General features: G+C 33.7%; 1 protein-coding gene across 1 annotated transcript in view; it reads left to right on the top strand.

The window, feature by feature from the left end:
• LOC126824345 (ATP-binding cassette sub-family C member 9) overlaps positions 1 to 15,036 on the top strand; it is a 38,953-nt gene extending 23,917 nt beyond the window's left edge. The window contains exons 14-25 of the mRNA XM_050553556.2: positions 1,919 to 2,000; positions 2,386 to 2,500; positions 3,426 to 3,685; positions 4,982 to 5,142; positions 7,435 to 7,504; positions 7,675 to 7,832; positions 10,048 to 10,140; positions 10,585 to 10,687; positions 11,158 to 11,271; positions 13,518 to 13,632; positions 13,913 to 14,046; positions 14,496 to 15,036. Coding sequence (XP_050409513.2) covers positions 1,919 to 2,000; positions 2,386 to 2,500; positions 3,426 to 3,685; positions 4,982 to 5,142; positions 7,435 to 7,504; positions 7,675 to 7,832; positions 10,048 to 10,140; positions 10,585 to 10,687; positions 11,158 to 11,271; positions 13,518 to 13,632; positions 13,913 to 14,046; positions 14,496 to 14,699 — 1,609 coding nt within the window. The 3' untranslated portion in view covers positions 14,700 to 15,036. The remainder of the gene's footprint in view (positions 1 to 1,918; positions 2,001 to 2,385; positions 2,501 to 3,425; positions 3,686 to 4,981; positions 5,143 to 7,434; positions 7,505 to 7,674; positions 7,833 to 10,047; positions 10,141 to 10,584; positions 10,688 to 11,157; positions 11,272 to 13,517; positions 13,633 to 13,912; positions 14,047 to 14,495) is intronic.
• The last annotated feature ends 1,806 nt before the right edge of the window (positions 15,037 to 16,842 follow it).

Genomic DNA, 16,842 nt, shown 5'->3' with positions numbered 1-16,842 from the left:
CTAAAACAATTAACTACTTACACTATTCCAATAGCTTTATTTAATGCTTGCTTCCACCAAAGTGATATCACAGACAAGTTATTGGATACAATGTATATTGATTTGGGGTGTGACATCGTATGACTAGCTTCTACGTGTTGTCGCTGACATCAAGGAGATTAAAATGTCCAACAATTGAGAAATCACAGGTTAATCACGTAGATTAAGTTTATAATCACTCTTATTGGATTGATACATTGTCCAACAAAAGAGAAGCAATGACTTCTGTTCAGGATTGGATTGATGAATTGTCCGACAAAGGATTAAGTCAGCCAATCAAGGCAGATTAAGTAGTTAATCAAGGTAGGTGTATAGGCGGTATAATACGATAAATACGTTGAGTGGTAGCTATACACTCAGTACACTATATTAATTTTGGAATTTTTAATATTATTCACCATATCTTGATGTCCGATTGAGCATATTCCTGGTCGGATGTTTTTGGATGTTTGAAAAACAGTGTAGGACATGTCCAAAATATATGGGCGAAATCCCAACACTGCTCTGCAATCAATTTAATTAATCTATAGACTTACTATTTATAATAGTACTAATATTAGGCATAAGAATAATAGGCCTAATTATCACGGGCAAAACTAATCCTAATATTATAATTAGTTTAATTCAGGCCTATTTATAACAATAGTAATTAAGGGCTAAGGCCTTGCTATCTGTTATTATTTAGTCAGAAAAGCTTATTTATAATGGTACTATGTCTCCTGTCCGGTGAAGCTTTTTACTTCCAATTAGATCTACTTGGTCATGGGAAAACTCGCTAAGTTCAGGCAATCACAAGTCATTAAAACTCAACAAATATGGGATAGCCTAAAAAAAAAATGCCAAACAGCCCTCTATCAACGTGAATGAGGAACAATTACTAGCAATTGAATAATTAATAAATGAATAACGCTACAAACCATCACAGCCCACTTAAATTAGGCCTAATGTAAACATACTGATGACATGATGGATTTCCCTTTACCACCTTGTAAACTCAACGTCTGCTTATTCAAACAGCTATTTCTTTTTAACACAACTAACCAACTGTTAGGCAGAATGAGTTATGACGTCAGCACGCGATAATATTCTAATATGACTGAGAAAGGAAACATCACCATTCTTTGGCGGGTAATTCAGACTTTTTGTGTAAAAGGTAGTAAGCATTGGACTAATTATATTATATGCAGACCAATGGTAATTATTGCATTCATTGGATCGCTATCTCTTGGTGTGACTATACATAATGTAATAAACAATGTGGAAATTCCCACATATATCATTTGAAGTAATAATGACACTTCAGGCCTTCTCAGATCCTTTTTTTAAATGACCTATCAGAAACAATGGTAACGTGCGGTTGAAAATTCCAATTTCGTAACAATGGCTTGAAAATTTGACAACTGGATGAAAATATGTGTAAAGAAATTCTAAAGAATCAAAAGTCAAACGCAAAGATAGACTCACAAGTAAATAAGGACAATTCTGCAAAGTGGAAATTCACTGATCCCCCTCGAACTGTTGAGCTTGTTAAGTTTACAAACAGTATGAACAGATTGTAATGTTGAATATGTTTATAATCGCTTTCTTTTTATGTACTTGTATGTTAATGTATATTACTGTATTATATTACGCAAACTCCCCATTGACGATTTATAAAAACTTCGTTGGATTTAAAAAATACATAATTTACTTTTCTGATAAGTGATAAGTTGGACTTTGACGGTAAAAGAACAATTGTTATTAGCTAGTCTTTAAAAGGATAATGATTATGACGTACTGTAGCTATTTTTATTTTAAAAATCACCAAGGAAACATATTTAATTGATGTGTATGCCATATTTGAATACATGTATAATGTATGTAATATATTTTACTTCAGACACAAACTAAAAGAATCTGTTGAAGAAGACATAGAAAGAAGACAAAGTACTGGAACATTATCAAATGATGGTAAATCGCAGGTATTTATATTTCTACCATCATCTACACATCTGCTACTAGTGTTTCTACATAGTGTATCTATATCCCTTCTTCTACTAGTGTATATCTCCATCTTCTAATAATGTTTCTCCTTCTACTAGTGTATCTCCATCTTCTACTAGTGTTTCTCCTTCAGCTAGTGTATCTCCATCTTCTTCTAGTGTTTCTCCTTCTTCTACTAGTGTTTCTCCATCTTCTAACAGTGTATCTCCTTCTTCTGCTAATGTTTCTCCATCTTCTACTGGTGTTTCTTTCGCCCAAATAAGCTATTTGTAACAATATATTTGAATGTATTTAAAGGGTTTTACTGCACTGTCGACTGAGTGTATACTTGTTGATTTTGAGAATTTGTTTTGTATATTGCAGACATTATGTCCACCAGCCATGAGTAGACAAGTATCACAGATGTCCGTAATGACAGAAGCTACAAATGAAAATGAATCGGGTTCAGATGAAGATAAGGGTGATGGTGATAAAATGGGTAGGTGAATTCCTTGCAATACCAAGAATAGATTTTAACATCCATGAACTTATCCAGATCCTTAGAAATAAACTTGTGCCAATGTCTGGCAGTGGTCATTCATGACACCTGTGGTACAGATTTCAGCTAATCTAGCCTAGCTTTGGTCTAAATATTAGATAACTCTTGTCAGGGATACTCCACCACTACAAATGTCTGGCAATTACATAGCTCTGTCAAGGGTACCCCACCACTAGAAATGTCTGTCAGAGTGTTTTTGTAATACCTGAAGATGTACGGTACACTGCAGTAAGATTTTTGGTGGTACACTTTTGAGCTAATCTAGCCTAGTTTGGGATCATGGCATTTAGGGCGTGGAATATCCCACCCACCACCAGAAACCTGACAGACTTACATTCTGATGATACCAGATATACATACATTGATACCATATAGGAGAAAATTGGTACACTTTTCAGCTGGATTGACCCCCTGGGCTCCCGGTCTATAATATTGTTTGCAATAAAGTTGTTTGGTTTCTTAAATATCAGTCATAATATAATATATGTAATCTCTCCTCAATACAACTACAAACCATACCAAAGGTAGAGGTCTTAGGAATTGCTTTTTCCGAACGGTGTACCTATTTGTTGTTATTTTTGTGGTAATTACATACAGTAGAATTACCACATTCCTCAAAACAAATTACCAAGAATTATTTTTGTTGAAGTCTGGTTATATTAAAGGGAATGGAAGCTTAAAATTTTAAAACCCAGTTCCTACCGGGACATCATTTGACCTAATGGATCAAGAACCCTGTTTTAAGCCATAATTCTCATCTACTGCCAAAAAACCTTGTGAGACTATTTTTTTTATTTAACATGTGAAATTAATTATGGATATATTATAAGTGATTGTTTGTATTGTCTTATTTTTGTTCTGTCAGTGAATGGTATAAAAGAGAATGAGAAGGGACTTCTAGTAAAGAAAGAACATAAAGAAACAGGAGCTGTTCGTGCTAGTGTTTATTTGAGTTATTTAAAAGCATGTACCATAACAATGTGTATTTTATCACTAGTATTGAGTCTTCTATATCATGGTATTCTTGTTGGTTCCAACTTTTGGCTAAGTGTGTGGTCAAGTGAAGGTGAATTACATCGAATAAAATCATCAAAATATTCTGGTACAAATAATACCAATATAACGGTAAATTTAACTTTAATATTTTCTCTGGGTGACTGATACTTAATTTTGTAATCAGCCTTCTACTGTAAAACAGAAAGTTTATTTATTGTGATTATAGTTATGATACAATATGTATTGCATTATATAGGTGTCACGATACGAATTATTTCACATTGCACAAATTTAAAGGAAATGAAATGGGGTTTAATGTCCTACTTTTCTGCAATGCAAAAATGTAATTTAAGTACTGAATACATGAATATAGGTATTTTTGGGTGTTAATAGAACTGGAATATGTGTCATGAGAGTGTTTCAGCGCATTGTGAGTCGTTTTTGTACAATAAATACTGATTCAACCTCACACATTTCTATGTGTGTATTGCGGGAAGGTGAAAAGTGGCGATATGTCGATTCAAAACCATATTATGTTGTCACTACCAATCGCATGTATTTCTGTTCTATAACGCAACAAAATGAATTAGATGCATGCGATTAACCACAGAACAACAGTATTATTAAACTTAAAGATACATTCCCGCGTACAAACTGGGTGATTTAATGGTATATATGGACTAAAAACATATTCAAACTAATTAATTTGTCATAATTTTGCTTCAAATCCTTCTCAAACATTGTAATTGCGAATGAATGCCCTGCTATAAAAATTCGATCAAACCAGGTCATGTTTACATCACGTGACTTACCTCTCTTGGAAGTCAGAGGAGAATTCATTGTATACATAAGACAATGTTGTCTTTAATCGCTTACTATTTATTACAAATATTGAATCCTAATTAAATTCTCGGATTATCCACTACCTACGTCTTTTTCCGTCATTTTTATCTCAGAAAGTGTTGTACGTCTAACTCTTCATAAAGTTTATCAACTTGTACATCAAGCGTTCAGTGTTTACTTATGACCTTTGACATCACGCGTGCAGAAATTCCTAATCGTCGGGCTGTCGATTAGGGGAACCCTTGCATTTTTGTCCTGTATACGCTCCATGAGTGTTTTTCGAGGAATCCAGTATTTTTCTAGTAAGATTGGATATCTCTACTTTCCATACTTTTATTGGAAATAACCACCCGATAAATACTTTTGTGGGAACCCATCTTTAACACCCCTTAAAACAAATTGATAAGTAAAAGTTGTGATAAATGGTCCTTGTAGGTTTTTTTTAAAAATTATGCGATGTTATTACTGGCGTAGGTAGGATTAATTTCAGTAAGCTTTAATTTTTTGTTTAACAGTATTTTTCTTGCTGAAATATGATTCTTTTAATAATGATTGTTGAAATTACTTTTCTTTTCTCCACAGCATTTTGATAATGGTCCATATGTAAAATTATATGCTGCATTATCAATGAGTTCTATTGGTGTTGCCTTGATCTCAACATTAGTATTACATTATGCATGCTTGTTTGGAGCTAGAGTATTATATAATGGCATGTTACAGAATGTTGTCAGTTTGCCAATTAGGTTTGTATATATACAGTATTATATTTATATCTATATACATTATTATAAGATAAATATACAGATACCAAAACAAGCAACACAAAATCAGGTGAAATGACTGTGTATATGTGAGATATATCTTGATTTAAAAAATATTTATTACCATAGAACATTGATTTGTCTTTGTACATTATAAAGTGCATAATAAATGTTATAGATTCGGAAACAAGTTTTAAAGTAGCTAAGTCTCTAACTTAATATCATGTATTGTCTTCGACATTGAAAACACGAATTATTTGTCAATTTAAATCAACATTGATGTTGTGATCTTACTGGGAATAGATGGGCTTCTGATATCCAATATTTAAGACAAAATAAACATTTTACCATTGGTACATGAATCGTGTACCATAATGCGTTTCACCGCCATTTGTAACAAGGGACTCGAAGAAAAAGGCTAGACATGTCATGTCAAACCGCGACACCATATTCTTATCTGGAGAGCATGTGCAGTAAATACTTTTGGTGTAGACTGGAGTAACCATACGCTAGAGATAGCCATTCGTTTGAGAATTCTGGCGTATTTCGCTGAATATAACTGAACATAACGATTGAATGTAAATCATTTTATATGCATGTACATTCACATTACATTATCATATGCATTGCAACCTATTTGTGTCAATTTCTAGGTCCCAAATATTAGCGAATTAGCTCCTTTAAAGCAAAGCCTATGCAAATCAGTTTCCATATGATACTTTATTGCATATGGTGTTATCAGATATATAATTTAAAACATCATACTTTGAAGTAAAAGTATTATATTCTGTTGTGATCCTTGCTATCATAGTCATATGATCATATCATCATTATATTCACCATTACCATTGTCACCAACATCATTTCAATATCATATATAACAATGTGGGAATTTATGATGGATTTGAATTAAAAAGTTTTTTTATACACCCACATTTTCATGTGGGCGTATATTGTCGTCGCCCCTGTCCGTCCGTCCGTCCGTCCGTCCACAATTGTTTGTGAACAGTCTACAGGTCACAATTTTTATCTGATTTCAATGAAACTTGAAATATAGGTTTATCACCCTAAGATCTCGGTTCCTTTCGATTTTGGCATGTATCCGACTGTAACTTCATGGATTATGGCCCCTGATTGTACGAAAAATCACGTTTTTAGCTTGTGGACCCTATAGAGGTCACAATTTTTATCCGATTTTGTTGAAACTTGAAATGTAAGTTTATAATCCAAAGATCTCAGTTAGTGTCGATATTTGCGCATATCGGAACATAACTTCCTGAATTATGGCCCCTGATTGTACGAAAAATCACGTTTTTAGCTTGTGGACCCTATAGAGGTCATAATTTTTATCCGATTTAAAAAAATGTATTATTATGTCACCGTTACTCGGCCCAAAACTAACAGACAAAATGGCCGCCCTTCGTTCTCAAATAGCGTAAAAATATGGTATATCAAGGTTGTGGACCCTATAGAGTTCACAATTTTTATCATATTTTGTTGAAACTTAAAATGTAAGTTTATAACCCAAAGACCTCGGTTCCTTTTGATATTTGCGCATATCGAATTGTAATTTCCTGAATTATGGCCCTTGATTGTAGGAAAAATCACTTTCTTTTTAGCTTGTTCTCTATCCATCTCCAGTCTTCATTAGCCCAGGTTAGGAGCAGAACAGTAGGACGTTAAACTCCATTTCATTTCATTTCTATCCGTCTCTCCAAAATGTGGGCGTATCCTACCTGGCAGCCGCTGGTTTAAAAAACAGAAAAATAATATGTATACTAAAACTGTCCGTAATAAATTCTAATGGGGAATCAAAGACAGGGAGTCCATACAATAAAAATGGTAAATTTGAGTAAATAGTAAATGGACTTCCTAAATGGGAACCTGTCAATGATACCCAATCATTTCATTTTGTGATTTAGTATCATGTATCCAGGTAAACATACTTGTCTCAAAAACTGAAGTCCCATGTTCATATTGGGTGCACTTACAAGAACCCTTAACAGTTGGAATTTCAGAATATGAGTCGGGCATAGTGCCAATGTCCGGGCAAAATTCCCCTCATAGCACACTGTATGGCATTTGCCCGTCTTCAATTGGCCGGTCGGAGCAGAAAGTAGTACGTTAAACACCATTTCATTTCATCTCAAAATCTCATCTGTTATCATAATAGCATGCATGAGTTAAAAGATGTTTTTATTGTTGATAAGTTTGATCTATATTTTTAGGTTGATAAGTATGATCTATATTTATAAGTTTGATCTATATTTATAGGTTTTTTGATACCAATCCCAGTGGTAGAGTTTTAAACCGATTTTCTGGTGATGTTACAAATATTGATCAGGTAAGATAAAAACCTTAAAACATATCTGTATGTAATGTAGAGAATTCAAATTTTTTCGAATATGTTCACTGACAAAATGCTATTGTAATGGTTAAGCATTGTTTTTTTTATATTCAACTGTTGAAAAGGAATGGATAAAATTAATTTTACATTATCTCTTATATTTTCAGAAATTAGCAGCTAATATTGAAGGAGTATTAAGAACATTGTTATATACTTTCTCTGCTATTGTTGTCAATTCTATTGCCACACCGTATTTCCTGTTAGCTGCCATTCCATTAATATTTCTATATTATTGTCTTCAACGTTTCTTTAGAAGTTCAGCTCGGTAAGTATATTATCTGTTTGATCTAGTGTTGTCACGATCACAAAATTCTTGAATCGGCTAGCCAAAAATCGTATCGTTGTGGATTTTATCAGATGCTGTATAAATTCTATAATAATGTAAAATAAATGGTTCTTTCATTGGCTAATAATGTCATTGTCTGTACTGAGTTATGAGGTTTTTCTCGTTTGATTGTTTGTTGATAAGTAAATTATAAAATGATGTGTGAATAGCTGATTGTATATTTTTTTAGGACATGTCTTTGAGTTTGTGCTAAAGAGATGTTAGAATAAATCGTTTAAATTGGCAATAAACAACACTAAGTCATTAGTTTTGATATTAGTTACACGGTTGAGCTGAGTAAGACATTCTCGTGTTCAGACTTACCCCTACAGCTTTAACTGCTAATTAAAAATCCAATACTGGCAATAGATTACAATTCACTAGTATAAAAATTCCTGTACATAATATTTTAAAATATATATAGCGATAATCATATTGACGGAAAGCAACAAGAGAAGACGTTACAAATAGAAAAAAAACTTGTGTCACTTAAAAAGGCAACAACATATGCCGAAGTGAGATGAATAGAAGAGTCTCCTGACTGGTAATGTCAGGTTTGGGAACTCGTATATTCGTTGCCTAGTACACAGTAACAACACATTCTGACTGTGAATTGAATAATATATTACAACTGGTTTTAAAATTAATTTATACAGGAGGAATGTCTGAGAGGATCTTTTCATTATATTGTTGGCACAATGTTTTCTTCTTTATTAAATGGTATTTTATTAAAATTACATTGGTAGTTTAATCACTGGTAAAAAGGCATAGCCAACTTCCCTGTCTTGTCTGGCATGCATTCAGTCCATGTTATCGTTGGACATGACCGTTTAAAGCTATCGGTGCCAAAATCAACTATTTTACACATTTCGTAGCAAGTCATGCCTAATATGGTAGGTGAAGAATTACATGCTATATCTAGATTGTGTGAAATTGCTGTATTGAGTCTTAAAAGATGTAGTTTCAATACAGTTTTAATAGGCAGCAATTCAGCAGTGTGTTTAGCAGACAGTAAAAGTCAAACATTATATATAATATATGTAATTGTATCAATATAAATTGGATGAAACGACTATCGATTTTTCAAAATGTGAATCGGTTTGAGCTAGAAACTGAATCGACTTCGACTAAACTGATTAATCGTGACAACCCTAGCTTGATCATGCTTCAGCCTATGAGCAATATTAAAGTTACACATTTTCAAAGATCACCTTAAACTTAAAGATACTTTCCCACTTATAAACCGTGCGATTTAATGATATATTTGGACTAAAACCATATTCAAACTAATCAATCTATCAAAAATTTGCTTCAAATCCCTCTCAAAACATTGTATTCATCTTGAGATACTTCATGCTATAAATAAACTGTTGTTAGGCACCATGTCAATCAGCTCAATTCATTTAGGGAGGGTCCGTGTTTCAGAATGTATTTTTCGTTTCTTACTATCGATTTATCATACATATTGAGACTTAAGTGAATTCTTAATTATTTTCCTTGGTTTAATTGCAGAGTCTTTTGTACGTTGACACCCCTCAATGTTCCCAAAACCACCTAACCATTTGATAAAGAAATAACAACCGCTCCCTCAGTCAAGCCAGCACACAATAAGCTGACAGACAACAGTCGGGAGGCCAGTTAGTGATACCTTGACATTTGTGCTTACCCCGTGGGTGTTTTTCGGGTAGTCCAGTATTTTTCCAGTAAGAGAGAGAGAAATGGGGTTTAACGTCCACTCGACACAAACCAAGTCATTTTGGGACTAACATGGTTTAATTTTATTTCAATAATTCCCTGAGAAAACCCACAAGGTTGGACAGACGACCCTACTCCTTGTCACGTACAACTGGGGATTCGAAACCACGCCAGTTGACTCAATGACAGGCCTTATGATACAGCACGCACGTGCTAACCATTCGACCATCCAACCCCCCAACCCCCCCTCCTTTTCCAGTAAGATGGGGGGTCTATATTTTCCATATATACCAAATTTTCCATACTTTTATTGGAAATAACCACCCGATAAATACTTTAGGGACAATGTATCTTTAATGTGTTGAAATTAGTACAAATCTAGACTTCTCTATTTGAAAAATACTGACCTTGTATGCTTCACATCAGCCAAACTTGATCAGAACTTACTTTCTTTTTCCAGAGAACTTCAACGATTAGATAGTGTTTCAAAGTCACCCATTTTTGCTCATTTTTCTGAAACTTTATCTGGCCTTCAAACTATTCGAGCATACAAGTAAGTTGCAATACATTACTTCTAGATCTTTTAATGTAGCTTTACAGTGATACAGAGATACATGATATTCTATGGTGAATAGGGTCATTTTGTATTGAAAAGGTTCATCTATGACAGATCAAGTCAATCTGTAGTGAAAAGGTTAATTCTATTTTGACAGGTACGATCTTCTATCCTGGACACTGTCATTCTGTGCTAAATAGGGTCATTCTCATATAAAATGATTATTCTGTATTGAAAATGATCATTCTATATTGAAAATGATCATTCTCTATCGAAAAAGATCATTGTATTTCTATATTGAATATGGTCATTCTACATTGAATGGACAAATTGATTTTAATGTGAGGAATAAATATTACCACAGACATTAATTTAATACTCATGATTCACATGAACATAATAAATCTCTATATGTAAAATGTTATGAAATTATAATTTCAGAGCTCAAGGGGAATTTCAACAACGCGCTATGACTTCAATAGATCATAACGTTATACCATTTCTATTTTTACATACAACTAATAGATGGCTTGGTATCAGATTAGTAAGTACTTTATTCATAATCTTAGTGGGAGATATAGAGTTTAACACTCTGTATTTAATCAGCTTGGATGATGAGACACCAAATTTGGTTTTCAAGTGACTGATATGTACAAATAACTGAAAATATATCAATAGACAATTTATGTTGTTTTTGTCACTGCAGCCCCAAGTCTCTATCCATCTGATGACAACAAATATTGATCTGGGTAATGGAATAAAATAATGTCTATGTCAAAGTTTGTACAGAGATTTCTGTACATCCTACGATCAGTCGAGAGGAAAATGACCATTATCTTGTGCTAGAAATATGCAGAATTATTGTTAGCTGGTCAGACGGCTAGTTACTTTATACACATTTGATGCTTTTTTGTCCAGACAAATAATCATTGCAAGTCAAAGTGGATACAATTATGGCTGTAGCGATCTAGACAAAAGATATTGTTATAATTTATAATATATTATTATTTGTAGGATTATTTAGGCTGTTTACTTGTGTTTGTATCTTCTATAGCCAGTTTGACATCAGGTATACTAGGAAATACCAATCCAGCATTTATAGGTTTATCTATTACCTATTCATTATTGGTATGTGTAGTTTTTAGCACTTGTAATAAAACCATTCATCAAAAAATTCTGGTCATCTATTTTACCCTTTTATTCATCATATTCTCTAATTAAATTGTTCAATTAGTAATTAGCATTTTGGAATACCCTGGATGTTGATACTCTATACAGGTCATAAATCAGGCAGATCAAATATGATAATGAAGAAGCATTTTCAGCTTATCTTTTGTCTCTGAATCGTTAAATAGTCAGAATTCTTTTGTGGAATAGCACTTTATATATGTGATTTATTGTCCCCCACCTTTCGAACAAAGCAGGGGACTATTAAAATAGGTCTGTCCGTCACACTCTTGGGGACACAATAACTTTCCTTCTAATGGAGCTGGAATGTTCAAACAAGGTGTCGGCATTCATTAGGTGAATGCCTTGATGGAGTTCGAAGATGAGAATTTTCTACTTAGTAAACAGGGATAAGCAATTTGATTGGTTGATGCTTTGGGACACGATAATTTTAGTTCTAATTAAGTGAGTGATGAAACTTGGTGTATAGTTTCATTACATCAATACCTTGACCAAGTTCGATAATGAGTATTTTCTGCTCAGGGTAAGCAGAGCCATAAGCAATTTGATTGGTCGAAACTTTGGAGCTCAACAGCTTTGATTCTAATTGAGGGATAGTCACAAAACCAATACCTTAACAAAGTAGAGGTTTCAATCGGATTGGTCGAGACTTTGGAACACAATAACTCTCCTTCTAATTGAGGTAGAATGTTCAAAATTGGTGTAGGTGTGGGGGGTTGGAGGGCCGAATGGTTAGCAGGTGTGTGTTGTATCATAAGGTCTGTCATCAAGTCAACTGACTGGCGTGGTTTTGATTCCCGGGTTGTATGTTTCAAGGGGTAGGGTCGCCTGTCCAACCTCGTGGGTTTTCTCTGGGTCCTCTGGTTTCCTCCCACTGCTAAAGACCCCTATGTGCAAGCGAATTATTGAAATAAAATTGTACCATATGTTTGTCCCGAAATGACCTGGATTATGACGTGGACGTTAAACCCCATTTCTCTCTCTCTCTCTCTCTGGTGTAGGTGTCTATTAGGTGAATACCTTGACAGTGTTCGATCATGTGCATTTTCCACTAGGGCTAAGCAGAGATAAGCAATTTGATTGGTTGAGACTTAGGAACTTTGGTTCTAATTGGGTGAGAGCGATGAAACTCTTGAGTATAGATTCATTATATTAATACATTGACTAAGTTCGATGATGAGAATTTTCTGCGTAGGCTATGTAGCGATAAGCAATTTGATTGGTCAATACTTTGGAACATAACAACTCTGGTTTTAATTGAGGTATAGATGTTTATTAGGCGAATGTCTTGACTGAGTTCAGTGATTAATATTTCCCGTTGAAGCTAACCAGAGCTAAGCAATTACATTTGTCGATGCTTTGGGATAAGATATCTTTGATTCTAACTAATGGAGAGTGATGAAACTTAGTGTGTAGTTTCACTACAAGGTACTTTGAAACCTGACTGAGTTTGATTGTGAACATTTTCTGCTCGTAGACTAACTATAGATGATCAGTTTGATTGCTCGATACTGTTTAAAAATGTGCAATTAATTAATATGTGTTATCTATTTATTTTGGGATTTTAGCGGGGGACATCATACAATCAACTAACAGCATTTTTTACTTTGAAGTTATTCGTTAGTGACCGAGTTTAAATAAACACCCACAAGAATCTTAGTCAAAATTTTAAGACCTACATTGAAAATAATACATTCTATACGTCCATGGTATTTGTTTGTTGTAAGAAATGCCTTCTGTGAATTATAAGCAGAAGTGGAAATATTTTATTGTAAGGAATAAATATAAAGATGAAAGACTTTTGATGATATATCTGTGGACAGATTGTAACCTCCATATGTTGTATAAAGTTAGATAATATACATGTAGTATGCACAGTGTGTTATTTTGATTCAGTGTGGACACACTGTGGACTCTAAAATATGGCATGTAATTGTTGTCTATTTAGTGTGGATGTATGCCATTTTATAAAAGTTCTTTTGATTTACATAGATTGTTTCTTAGAAAGGTATAAGTTGCATATAATTTTATCTTGCAAGGATAAAAGAAATTGTCATATAATAATTACCATTTATTAAGAAGTTTGTTCACAATAAAGTGGATATTCATTTTCTTGTATTGAATACATTAATTATGAGTACAGCCAAGGATAGCAATAAATTAAATGTAGTTTATTTGTATATCAGATGTCAGGTTTATTAAACTGGATAGTACGTACATCAGCTGAAGTAGAAATGGCTATGAATGCTGTAGAAAGAGTTTTAGAATATACAGAAATACCCACAGAATTTAAAGATGAAGGTATGTTACTTTTTCACATCCATTTTTTGTGTTCATTCCTTTTTCTGTGATTTTTGATAGCAACTATGTAAATATATTATTTGTTTGATTGTAGTGCATTTGTCTAGTTGGTGCAGAACAGTAGGACATTAATCATCATCTCATTTGATCGTAGCTAGGTGTGGAAATAAAATATTTCTTTTGTATTAGTTGATAAGTGTAAAAGTATAACTACATTTGTTTTGTATAATTGTAGATAAATGTAAAAGTATAATTGTAAATTTGCTTTGTATAATTGTAGATAAATGTAAGAGTATGGAGAATAACTGGCCAGATAAAGGCTGTATAGAATATAAAGATGTTACATTAACTTATGATATTACATTAGAACCAGTTGTTAAAAATATCAACTTAATTATTGAAGCATCACAAAAGGTTAGTGTAAAGTAACATTTCAGTGGTGTAAAAAATGAATTTTCTCCATCGTCAGATCAATTTGAATTCATAGGCTTTTCTAGTGGCATCGTTTTTGCCACATCACTATGAGGAAATTGTCTTGAATTTGAAAATCTCAGTCATTTTTATCCTAACTTTTCTGCTCATGTGTACTGCAAGGTTAAAATGCATTGCAACAAGTTTCGGTCTGTTATGTTTAATACCTGTAAATTGTTCGTTAATTCACCTATTGTTTCTGACATACTGAGCAAGTTAATAAGGATTTACTACATATATTTTACCGAAAAAAGGTGTTGTATCTCAGTATTGCTATATTCGACAAAAGTTATGAATAAGTAAACATGTTTTATTTTTAAATAGCTAAAGAATGGACTGTATGGACTGATTACAGTTGATGTATACCGAAATAAATAGATTGTTTATTTCAGGTTGGTATTTGTGGAAGAACTGGAAGTGGTAAATCATCTCTAACACTGGCTTTATTCCGTGCATTAGAAATAGCTAAAGGTCAAATCTTAATAGATGGACTAGATATACGAGATGTTCATTTAAATGATCTGAGGTCAAGGTTATCTATAATATCTCAAGATCCAGTTTTATTTAATGGTTCAGTCAGGTATTGTAAAATTTAACAGTTGAAAATTGGTTGGTTAACTATGTGGGTGCTCGATTGTCAGTCCGGAACGTCCCGAATTGACAGAATCGCAATCAAGTGATACGGAATTAAGTCCTGTCACAGTTCTGCCAGTCCCAACAGCTGAGGTGGTGTGAGTAGAATCGTGACGTATTTTAAATAGCAAATATGTTTCAGCTGCCATGATTGGTTGAGATATTTTTTGTGCAGTCGGCACATGCGTTGTATTCCGAAATTCTCCTGTTCACTCGATTGACACTATTTTTGGGATTGAGAGAATTCAATTCCGGAACGTTCAATCGAGCATCCCCTATGTGCTTTGGGCTTATGGAGACACCCAGATTGGTATTCAGAATACATACATATACATTTGTTTATTCTGTATTTTATATTAACATCAGTCTATCCTTAATCTTAAAATTGCTATATTCAACAAGTCATTATAGTCTCTGATCATCATGATAGAGATTATTAATGAATCTTTTGCAAACTACAGTTGTGAAAATTAAATTTCTAAAAGAAAATATGTCAGTCCAAAAAGGGTGCTGTTCCTTTCAGCATTCAGTGTTAACAAACATATGATGAATTGAAAATACATTGAGCATCCACTGCAGCCAGAGCCTATTTTTGATCCAATTGAATTCCTAGAAGGAAAATTATCCACAATTGATTTTTATATGTCCACATTCATAATGCCTTCGCCCCTCTCTGTGTGTTTGCGTGTGCATGCATGTGTGTTTATGTGTGTGTCATACATAAGGATTTAAACCTTCTATTTGCGGACATGGCTATCCAGGCATGCTCAGAAGCCCCAAAATAGATATATCTGTAAAAATCACTTGATTATAATTCATACTTCGATAAAGCGGTTCTGTACCGTCAGGGTGTATCGGTGTCTTTGGCGTTTTTTTTATCAAGAAAAATTGTCGTGTCTTCATTTATGCCAATTAATACAAGGTCCTCGGTTAATGGTTACACAACACACACACAAATGGTCACTTGACTGTCAGTTCACAGAGTGACGTACGCCACTTTGGATAGTAAGTGAAAACGAATACAACATAATATTCATGGTACATAGTGTCTTACAATCACTAACAGATACATGTTTTGGTTCCTAGTAATAAATGCTGTGTCTTACAGTCAGTAACAGATACACCTCGTGACTTATGAATATATATGCATGCTGTGTTTATCAGTAACAGATATAAACATGTTGTCTTACAATAACAGATACACGTGATGTTTTACAATCTGTATCAGGGACTTAGTAATAGATGCGTCAGTTAGTAACAGATAAACGGAGTAACATACACATGTCGTGTATCACAGTAAGCAACAGATGCATTTCTTACAGTCAGCAATGGCTGCCAACAATATCTTAGAATTTGTAGCAGTTACATGTCATGTGACAGTTACAGCACTTACATGTTGTGTTGTATGAATAGTAACAGATACAAGTACACAGGGTGTCTTACAAATTATAACACGGTTACAATCTTACAATCAGTAGTAACAGGTGCATGCTGTGTCCTACGGTCACAAGTATACAAAGTGTAACAGGCTCGAGGGGTGATTTATCAAAACATTGACTTACAGTCAATAACAGTTACACACGGTCTATTACAGTAACAGATGCACAGGGAATCTTTAATCAGTAATTTATTCACATCGTGTATAGATATCTGTCAGTAACAGATACATGGAATATCTTTAATCAGTAATAGATAACAGATAAACTGAGGATCTTTAATCAGTAACATATACATGTGGTGTCTTAAAGGAACACATACATGTGGTGGTGTCTTACAGGAACATATACATGTGGCGGTGTCTTACAGGAACACATACATATGGTGGTGTCTTACAGGAACATATACATGTGGTGTCTTATAGGAACATATACATGTGTTATCTAAAATTCAGTAATAGAAACATGACCTGTATAACTTTCGGTACATGTTATTTTATAGGGCATAATTGTTACAAAAGTAGATACGAGTCTTACAGTCAGTAAGGGCTGCCAACAGTATCTTAGAATTCTTAACAGTTACATGTCATGTCACAGTTACAGTCAGTAGCAGATGCAGACGTGCTTCGAACATCATATTTATAAATAGATGCACAGTAGACCTAGGTAT

The sequence above is a fragment of the Patella vulgata genome, chromosome 6 (assembly GCF_932274485.2).
Source record: "Patella vulgata chromosome 6, xgPatVulg1.2, whole genome shotgun sequence".
Lineage (NCBI taxonomy): Eukaryota > Metazoa > Mollusca > Gastropoda > Patellidae > Patella > Patella vulgata.
This window is presented reverse-complemented; position numbering and strand designations above follow the sequence as displayed.